General features: G+C 45.0%; 1 protein-coding gene across 5 annotated transcripts in view; it reads left to right on the top strand.

Annotated features, from left to right (window-relative positions):
* The first annotated feature begins 237 nt into the window (after window positions 1-237).
* Window positions 238-10,712, top strand: part of Csn1b (COP9 signalosome subunit 1b) — a 45,680-nt gene continuing 35,205 nt past the window's right edge. For 3 of the 5 annotated variants that reach the window (XM_077670153.1, XM_077670156.1, XM_077670155.1), the window contains exons 1-4: window positions 239-431; window positions 899-991; window positions 4,545-4,726; window positions 8,614-8,781. In XM_077670153.1, the coding sequence (XP_077526279.1) occupies window positions 393-431; window positions 899-991; window positions 4,545-4,726; window positions 8,614-8,781 (482 nt within the window). In that variant the 5' untranslated portion in view covers window positions 239-392. Of the gene's footprint in view, window positions 432-898; window positions 992-4,544; window positions 4,727-8,613; window positions 8,782-10,712 lie in introns of all 5 variants that reach the window. The other 2 variants (XM_077670151.1, XM_077670152.1) reach the window with 2 other exon arrangements.

Genomic DNA, 10,712 nt, shown 5'->3' with positions numbered 1-10,712 from the left:
GGAAAATGAAATGCAGAAGTTATAGTCTCTGGTTTAGGGAAGTCGCTTATTGTGCATTTTTTGCGTACAACTGTCCGCACAGTGCGTCGGCTAATAAACTTAGATAACGCAAAGTGACCCACTGGAAAACGGGCTACAAAGAATTGGGTATTTCTCCGAAACCGAAAACCAGAACCATTGCAGCTGTTACGACGCCAGCGCTGTTGTTCCCTAGTGGCCAGTACCGCTACTACTGTTTTTGATCATTTGTTGGCCGACCCGGCAGCGTTCGTGTGCTTGCTGGCCGTCGATTTGTGTACATGCACGGTTTGGTTATTGCTCCATTGTGCCGGTCGATAGCGCTGAATTTTTAGGGGCAATACTAAATCTCAGTTACAAATACTTCAGTAACCATGCCACAGCCGATGCCGCACCAAATAGGACTGTTCCAGGTAACCGTTCACATCCGTGCGTACTGCGTCTGGCGTAGGCAGGCCACAGAGTGTTTTGTTCGAAGCGTCTTAAATGTCAATTCTTCCTAAATGCACGCATTCCGTAATGCTATGTGGAATGAATTTGAATGCGGGTAATGCCCTAGTTAGGGCTAAAGCAGTCAATTCAATTGGAATTTTCGCAGTGCTATCGTGGATCGTCACGACGAGAAATACGGCGTGTTTTCTTTGAAGTAAACCCGCTTTTGCCATCGTTTGTGGCATATTTCCAATTTATAAAACGTGCATTGACTTGCTATAAAGAACAGTATAATCCGAAGGGTCGCACTCGAGGCCCGATGATGTAGGACCAGGATGGTTTACGTGAAATTGAAGGGCTCTTCTGAACTTGCCGTGCACGCCCGCGTATTCTGTTCCCGGGCATGTGTGCGCATTTGTTTCAAATTTGTGTTGCATTCGCGAATCAGCAGAGCTCGGTGGAGCCGATGCAAGTGGACGCACCTCCCGAAGAGAGCGAGTCCTCGGAGGAAGACGTCTACATCGTTGAAAACCCGTCCCTGGTGAGCCCAGAGTTGCATCTTTCACGGCTTCCTCTACCACGCTTGCTGTACTATGCGATAGGCAAGACAGGGGACATTTGCGCTAACCGGCAGTCGTAACGCGTTTCAGTTATTGAGTTGACTGCCCGAAGTGTCACTGACACTGTTACCGGAGTCTGCCGGCTTTTTTAGTCTTCTAAATAGAAGACTGTTGATAGCGGATGGTTATATTATAGAGATTGTGTCGACAACACGTGAGGTGTCAGTTTTATTCACTTTGGGATAGTGGTTGTTCATAATGAAAATTCCAGCACATAATTCAATTCAGGTGGAATTGATGTCAGGGTTTCCAGCCCAGCTTACTCATTTTCCGATCAGATTAGGTTAAATGTATCAATTTTTTTCCACCACTCTTTCGCAAGCATTGTTTCAGTTACCTTTCATCGTTTACAGATAAGTGCACTACTAAGTTGCAGAAGCTTGGGGAAACTGAAGAAGTTTGGGATTTTGGGGTAATTTCAGTCTGCAATGGCAACATTTGTCATAAATAATTATGGACACCTGCTTCAAAGGTGCCATGAAGACAAAATAAAAGTTTGGTTTATTGAAACGACTGCTTTGTTCCAGTAACAGTGATGTCAAGCTTACCGTGAACTTCAAAGAAATAATCAAGATATAAATGAAGGGAGCTTACACTAATGCGTAAGACTTGAAGGTAGCGAAGCTGTATGCAATCTTCACGACCATCACGAAGGCTTAATTCCACTATTGCAGCCGATTTCCTTCTTCTTCGCCGCCGCAACGACCTTTGTTCCATCACTGTTGCTATAAGTGTGACCTTTTTGATTTCTTTTTTTCTTTTTGAAGTGATAATCATTGGACATCATCTTGGAGGAGCACATGCTATGATGTGTCTTTCTTGTTTCGCGTAAGTGTAGCCACGATTACAGCAAACGCTGGAGGTTTTTTCTTTTTTTTGGCCAGTCTTGACCAACCACCCTAAGTGGGTAGGTATGCTTGGCTTGACAAACGTGCGTCAGGGACTCTGGGTGGTTGCCGCAAGGCACACACACGAGCGCTAGGCCTTTTCTTGGTTTTCTTAACTGCCGGGCATTCGCCACCATCTTTGCCAATCACCCTAAGTGAATACGCTTGGCTTGACGAACGTGCGCAGGGGACGCTGGGCAGTCATCGCAGCCCACGCACAGACGAGTGCTAGGCATTTTCTTGGTTTTGTTAACTGCTGGGTGGTCACCGCAAGGCCTGCACTCAAAGGTTTCTTGGTATTTTTTACGGCAGACATGAAAATTACGATTTTCTAAACAGCTACCCTGTTAACCACTTTTCTGGGATTTTTCTGTGACATCACAGAATGGTGCTTGGGCAACTGGCGGCGACCGACCAACGCCACCGCCAAAAAACATGACTGGACGATTGTAGAGCGGCCCCTAGTTCTCTTTGATTGTGTCACTTGAGCGTGAATGTGCGGTTAAAACACTGATAAAAATGTTCTTGTAGCTGGCCCATATTACGTCACTCGTGCTTATATTAAGTCGCTGTAGCGTGAAGGTTGGAAGTTTTTTAATAATTCTCCCACTTTTTAAGGTAAAATTTAAGTTTAAAAAAATCATCTTTCATGACTGGAATGGAGCTTACTAAGTTATACCCCTGTCACATGGCAAATTTAACGTCATTTAAAGTGAATGACATTAGCTGTTAATGACATTCGGTTTGGCCGTATGAGTCTACACGGCGAAACAAATGTCATTTGAAGTGACAGCAGTGACGATTAGCGAGCTCGCAAAATTATATTTCAAGTGCAATTAGTATGTTTTTATAGATATTTTTATTAAACATAATAAGGATTATTTAAAAAAAATAAAAATGAGAACATTACCGGTGTAGGTGACATCAGTAGACATCGCAAGCCAAGACAAGTCTGGAAAAAATTCGTAATAGGGTACTGCGCGCACTGGGGTGAGATTTTATTTTTTGTTAGTGCTTGTTTGCCTTTATTTAAAAAACAACATGAAGGGGAAAACATAAGTTTACTAACAGTGTTTGGAAACAGTATTCTTTGGTTTATTACTGAACTTTCTCATCTAGTGACGCGCCACTGCTGTCGAGGCTACTCATGTGGCTGCTGAATGAGCTCCCGAACCTCAGTTAGCTGCTAAATGTCATTCGCCTCAAATATCATGCGGTATTCTCGTGTAGCGCCGAATTAATGACATTTAGAGTGAATGAAATTTGCTCTAAATGACATTAGATTCACCGTGTGACGGGATATATTACCAAAGCCAGTTCTTTTAAACTGAACAAATTTTTATTTTGTCTCCACAGCCCATTTAAGTTTCTTCTCCGTAGACAACCAATCCATGATGTAGCGATTGACAGATTGGCATTGTTTGGAACCCTTGGTGCACGCACTCCCCTTATCGTTGGTGCCATTTTGAAGTGAAAGGTTTTTTAGTGGGATCGATGGCGTCCTGTCAAAAAACCAATGCGTTCCCCCTTAGGCCGGTCCGTTGACCTATAAGCTCTGATAACATCGTGAAACGGGGGCTTCGTTCAGTGTCAAAACGGTGACTTGAAAATCGCGGAAAAAGGAATGGTTCATACATGACACAACGCAGGCATCAATCATGAAAAAACTTGAGCACAATAATATACCTTAATCTCATTAACCATGTATACAATAAACATTTACAGTACAATATATACATTTATACATATATATCTATATAAATATATACCCGCCGCGGTGGCTCAGTGGCTAAGGCGTTGCGCTGCTGAGCACGAGGTCGCGGGTTCGATTCCCGGCCGTGGCGGCCGCTTTTCTGATGGAGGCGAAAAGCAAAAACGCCCATGTGTGCGAGATTTCGGCGCACGTTAAAGATCCCCGGGTGGTCAAAATTAATCCGGAGCCCTCCACTACGGCGCGCCTCATCGCCTGCGTTGCGTCGGCGCATTAAACCCTACAATCAATCAATATAAATATATATATTGTTACACAGCATGACAGGACTGCTTCACTTTATGGGCAAATCCTCCCAGCCAGCAGCCGAGGTGATGAAGAAGAGAATGAAGCGCTTTTTGGCGGAATATATATTTACATTAAATATGTAAATATATATATTGTTACGCTACCGAACTGGTGTTGCATGTTGTGCTCGGTAGGTGGCATTGGCTGTATCACTGGCAAACCCTACCGGCGGGAACACCGGGGCGACGAAGAGAAGAATGAGGTGCTTTTGTGTAGACTGTGTAACAATATATATACATATAGATATTATGTGTAACAATATATATACATATAGATATTATGTGTAACAATATATATACACATTATATTTACAATAAAATATATGCAACAGTATACATTTCGATCGTTCGTAGGTGCATTCACTGAGTGTGCGAAAAATGGTCGAATAGGTACGCTCTTCGTTTGTGATTTGGGTCTTTGAAGGTTTGCCAACGGTTTGGATGGTCTTTTAGCCTTTGCACCTCTCTCAACTTCCTTTAGGAAAGGATAGTAAATTTTTTGACTATCCGAATTCTGTTACTGTTGCAGGACTTGGAGGTGTACTCCAACAGCTATGCGGGCCTTGCCCGGCTGTACCGGCTCCTGTACATCGCCGACCACTGCCCCATGCTTCGAGTGGAGGCGCTGCGCATGGCACTGACCCACGTGCAGAACACCTACAACATTGCCAAGTATCAGGAGATCCACAAGAAGCTGACAGATGCTGTCGGGTGAGTGCAGGAGTGCTTCCCTGTTTCGGCCTGGGTAGTCTTTTTAAGTGCAGAGCACTTTAGGGGCTCGCCTTGTCGTCATAGCTCGCTCGCTGGACCCATGTGGAGCCACATGGCGTTCTGTCATCCTGGCATAACCAAGAGGCTTCGAAAGCCAAGCGGTTTATAAAGTCGTAAGCATTTCGAAACTCTTGAACTGCTGGCATTTGTCATACATCTCCCCGTTGTTAAGCTCAAAAAAAAAAAAAAAAAAACTGCAGGTACATTTGAGGCCAAATATATGTAATTAAGTGGCAGGCCCACGTTCATTTAGTTAGAAACGCTTGTTAAGTTGGTTTGTAGTATAGTAAGCAAAAAAAAGTGCCAGAGCAACGCCGGCACATGTGGGAGGAAAAGCCAGCACGAAAAGAAGAGAACTCGCGCTGGCGCAGTTTAAGGTAGGGGGCGCGCGAGCACTGCTAAGGCGGGAAATTTGAATTGCATTGGGTGTTAGCAGTGAGCAGAAAGCGGCGCTATACTGCATTATGGTGAATCACCGCTCTGCACTTCCGACAGCTTTCACATTGAGTGGAACGTCTTTAATTGTTTATCTTTTTTTGTTGAATGTCCCCACAGGTCTTTCATCTTTTTATGCCTCAAGTTAAGGGTGGCACGCTGGTCTTAAACCAAAATAGTTTATTTTTACAGTTATGACGATGAAAATTGGGGAGCATATCTAGTTTTTCATTCGGATTGTAGATATAAAATTTGTATTTGAGTTAAACAACTACATTTTAATTTATCTAGATTTTTATATTTGATTTTCTGACAGCTTTTGTAAAAAAAAACTGCTGGAGTGATGATGCAGGAACAAGGAACCAGTGTACTGTGCACAAACCAGGGAGTGCAATAAGACTAACATCATCATTCTACCTGGTCTGTAGCAGAAGTTACGACCGTTTGAAGTTTGGCCCTGGAGGGCAAAACCGGTTTTTCTGGTTCCCACCTTTCAAGCCAAAACTCCAAATGGTCGTAACTTCTGCTACAGACCAGGTAGAATGATGATGTTAGTCTTATTGCACTCCCTGGTTTGTGCACAGTACACTGGTTCCTTGTTCCTGCATCATCACTCCAGCAGTTTTTTTTTACAAAAGCTGTCAGAAAATCAAATATAAAAATCGAGATAAATTAAAATGTAGTTGTTTAACTCAAATACAAATTTTATATCTACAATAAGAATGAAACACTATATATGGCACCCAATTTTCATCATCATAACTGTAAAAATAGTTTTTGATCAAATATCCATGTGCTCACTTCCGTAACAAAAGCCTGATCAGGGCTAGTTGGTTGAACATACTGAATAAATCTGAGGCGCCAAACAGGTTGATGCTTCAATGACAGAGCGCGCGAGCGCTGTTGGGCAGTAAAGAACAACGCTGGGGGTCACATGGCTGAGCACTGCAAAAGGTGCACTCTGCAGGGTGCGAACTGCACTCCGCTCCTCTTCAAACAGGCTACGTTTCTAAAATAGGTCAGAGATAGGCATGAAAGAAAGATTGTGGAGGCGTACTTCATTCACAAGGCAGGAAACAAGTGCATCAGTACACCGTCGGTCTCATTACCACTCAAAGAACTCGAGTTCTTAGATGGACACACGTGTCCATCTAAGAACTCAAGGGCCGTATCTAACCGAGGGTTTTTCACTAATAAAGTTTAGTTGGAAGTGGCACCTTGTCTGTGTCTACGTGTTTCTTCTGGTACCCGTTGTTTAGCACCTCAAATTTATTCACTTGCCTAGTATGTCTTATTTTGAGCATGTGGAAATTGAAGTGCTGTCCACTTGCTGCAGATGTAATTTTAGGTGATAAAATAGCCTGATCACAATCTAACATTTCCATTTCTGTCTATGCGATTGAGGCCTTGTTTCAATCTGGGTAAGTTTTGTTGTTACTGCTTTTTTTTTTGTAAATTCTTTTCTTTCGGAAACAGCTGACCGTTGCTTTCACAGCCCGAACACTGTAAATACTGGGAATGTCTGGTGGTGTACCATCATAGCACTGTGGCAGCGATGAAACTAACAGTAATCACGTGTCTTGTGCGCAGCAACGCCACCTCTGCCATGGAGAATCATTTGATGGCGGTTCTTGGTTATACTAGAACTTTTAAAACTCTTCAAATGTGCATTTATGTGAGCTTTTTTCTTTCTTTTTCTCTGGGAAAATTTGTTCAGTTGGGTGTGTCACGCACAATTACGTGGCTGTATCGGTGGAAATTTAGCCGTGCTTGTATTTGGCAAAAATAAAACTCGCCAATACGCAGGTTTTTATGGTAACCAGTAGTGCTTGCAGAGTTGAAGGGCACCCATGTCACATTCTCTGTTCCGCCCCATTTCTTTCAAAGTTGCTACACTTTTCATTTGGTCCTGGTTAGCTAGAGGGCCTTTTAAAGATGACCTGATAGATCTTAGGTGCCTGTCAGGCTAAGAATCTGCACCGTTGGAGCATTAATGTTGTGCAATGTGCCACCAGTGTCACTATGGTGTAACACTTAGAGACAGGAAGTGAGCTTCCCAGATCAGGGGAAAAACTCGAGTAGATGATATCGTAGCTGAAATAAAGAAAAAGAATAGGGCTTGGGCTGGCCACTTAGTGCGACGAATCGCAATCAGTGGACAATTAGGGTAAGAGTGGATACCGAGAGACAGGTCTAGAGAAAGGGGATTTCAACACACGGTAAAGATCCCAAGAAGTCCAAACTACGGCTTGCCTCATCCCTGTGTAGGGTCGGCATGTTAAACCTCACTATCAATCAATCAATCAACCAATAACCCAGTGGAGAGACCAGGTAAGGATATTTGGTGGCAAGGATTGGATTTTTGACAGCACAGGATGTAGGAGTGGTTGGAAGTGAGTGTCAGGGGAGGCCTTCATCCTGCAGTGGACATAAGTAGGATGATGGTAGGATTACCCTTACTAGGGGAAAAATACAGAGAACCAGCCTCTGTGCGCGGTTCTTCAAGGATATGCTGCGAGTTTCGAAACTCCACTTCGGAATCTGGGCGTCACGGGCTTTGTGAGGCTGAGGGGCCATCGTACTGGCATAAGAGGCCTAGGGGACAGAATCTGCACTTTGCTGAATGTTTACTGAGTAACACAACCTAATGAAACAAAGCTTGTTTCTCGAATGAGGAAACATTGAGTTGTGTAATGTTTATTAAAGTTTCCACAATATTCGTACCGTATTTTTGCGCGTATAACCCGCCCCTCCATATAATCCGCACCCCCACTTTCAGCCCGCCAGAAAAGAAAAAAAAATATCCTCGCGTATTGCCTGCACATTGGATACAGGAAAGGCTGCACCAAAGCTACTGCTCAAGCAACACATCACATACTATTGTAGACAGAAAAAGCGCATATTTAGCAAGTAGAATACACCGACTGCAAGGTGAAAGTCACAATTCACTGATATAAATCAGTTGCTAGAGTGCCTTATCCTTGTTTTTTCTTCCTTGTCCTTGTATGTTTTGCGCAATTGCTGCCATGGAAGGCTTAGTCTGTGTTACTGCGAAGGAGCTTCATGGCACAACGCGCATTGCTGCGAAGCTGCACTAATGGAAAAACCCGGCGTATTATCCGCACCCATACTTTGCCACTGAAATTTTCGCATTTTTGGTGCGGGTTATACGGGCAAAAATACGGTACTTATGATTTAGGCAGCAGCCGCAAGCTTTTGTGTGGGGCTTCGGCTTTCTGCTGATAGGTGACAGGCTAGTCGGCTTGCCCCGTGTTTGCACCAGTGTAGGGGGAACCAACCGTGGACTGGCTTTTGATACACAAGGTCTATGACGAGTGTCGTAACTGGTGTGCACTGAGTAATTCTGGCCTCGATGCACTGTTCCAATGCAGGAGCGGCGCAAACCTCCCCGACGTCACAGGTGGGGGCAGCGCGTCCACCGTGCCGCCGCTGGACGGCCAGTGGATTGAGACTCGGAGCAAGAAGGCGGCACTCAAACTCGAGAAGCTGGACACCGACCTCAAGAACTACAAGAGCAACTCCATCAAGGAGAGCATCCGGTGAGTGAAGATGCCCCGAGCAAAACTTTTTGGAAGGTCGGACGGAAAATGGATGCCTGTGCAGAGGGTAGTTCTGAAGCCACGGAGGGAAAGGGGGGCGGGGAGGTGCTACCGTATTTATTCGAATATAAAACGGCGTTTTTTTTTTTCTCCAAAATCCATAGTCTCAAAGTCATACCCCGCCTTATATTCGAAGCTCAGTATACAGTGGAACCCCGTTCATACGTGTTTTCACCGGACGGGGAAAACAAAACGTAACAACCGGGAAAACGCAGCAATGCGGAAACCTTCGAAAATGAACGGAAACAGCGTAGCTTTGACTTGAAACCGTGTATTTCTGCAACTTTGGCTTTCGAACTTTAAAAAACTCGGAAGATAGGACTGCTGCTTTTTGCAATCTCTGCAAAACACCACGTGTGGCAATGCAAGGTCCCTAGCGATGTCGACTCTCTTGCGTGCTGGCTGCTTGTCTGCTGCGCTTATTACGTAAAGCTTTTCCTGAAGGGAAAGCGCCTCCCGTTTTCGCGACGCCATCAAGGCACGACAAAGTTCGCCGTTGCAAGTTCAACGGTGCTCTCAAAGCTTAAAGCACACGATGACGACGAGAGCGCGTGCTATTCTTGTGGTGGTGCTTTATGGCGAACACGCACTAACGGCATTACCAAGGGAAGCTTCTGTTGTAAGCGCAGTGATGATGGTGACAGCATAGAGTAACATAGGGCCATCTAGTGGTGGGGAATCGCACCCGCGTGCGGCTTCATGCAGTCAGTCCCGTAGCCAAGCCTGGCCAAGGCTCTTCAAACGTCCAAAATGCGGTCCGCGCATGTTGCCCAGGAAGCTTTGGAGTGTCAGATTGCGACGCATGATCCGGGAACGTACTCTGAGCCATGACGGAACAACGAGGATTTTAATCCGTGGGACTCTATGTGAGCTACTCCAGGACTAGACAAAAACAACATAGCAGCCTGGAAAACACAGCACTGAGGAACGTAAGAGTGGGGTTCTACTGTATGTATATATATACCGGGTGCGCGAGGTATTTGAGGACGCTATTCCTCATTGCCATAGGCACCAGCAGGCTCATCATATATATATTTAGAAGTACGGCTTCTTATTCGTCGACCCCTTATGCTTCATACTGTGCAGTTTGTTCAGAGGTGGAAGTGTACAAGTTGAAGCAGGAAATAAAACGCCACGCAGTCCTCGTCGCCCTGGCCGCGCACCCCAGCGACTTGGAAATTGCTGCCTTTCTGAAAGGAGCGGAGTCTCGCGTTTAAAAAGTGCAGACGGAGGTGTTGGGTTGTGGCGGTGACGTGGCATGTGTAGCGAAGAGGAAAAAGCACAGTCAGCGGTCAGACATCGTCAGAACCCCTTAATTTCTCCGGCGGTGGTGTTATACGTTGTTTGCAATGAGGGTGACGGCATGCTGGCACACTTTTGCAGGACTCTGCGTTAATGCTGCCGGTTACGTGGATGTGCTTGCTACCGTTGTAAAGCTATGGCTAGAGAGTGTTTCGAAAGAAAGATCATATGTCTTTTAGCAAGATTCGGCTTCTGCCCAGACCGCCTGCGTCACCCAATAGTGCCCAGCTGACGTCTGCAACCCCGTCACTGTGAACTTGTGGCCTCCTAGCTCTCCAGATTTAAATCCTCTTTACTACTATGTCTGGGGCGTCATTGAGATAGAGGCCAACAAAGGGCCGCATAATACAAAATACTGGCTGAGGGCTGCCATTTTATAACTCAATGACCAACATCTCTAAGGAGGACCAGATCCGTGCATGCAGCTGTTTGCGAAGACAAATTGAATCACTTATTGCTGCCGATGGCGGATTCATTGAGTAGTTATGGAATTAAACCATAACCAAAGTACTTCGCAAAGTTTGGTGAAAATATGTCTGATTTTGCTGGAGATAATCTGTTGTGCCTGA

The sequence above is a fragment of the Haemaphysalis longicornis genome, unplaced genomic scaffold, assembly GCF_048455015.1.
Source record: "Haemaphysalis longicornis isolate Haplotype H1 unplaced genomic scaffold, Haemaphysalis longicornis Haplotype H1 scaffold_5, whole genome shotgun sequence".
Taxonomy (NCBI): Eukaryota; Metazoa; Arthropoda; class Arachnida; order Ixodida; family Ixodidae; genus Haemaphysalis; species Haemaphysalis longicornis.
Note: the sequence above shows the minus strand (reverse complement) of the source record. Positions and strands in the feature narration are given on the sequence as shown.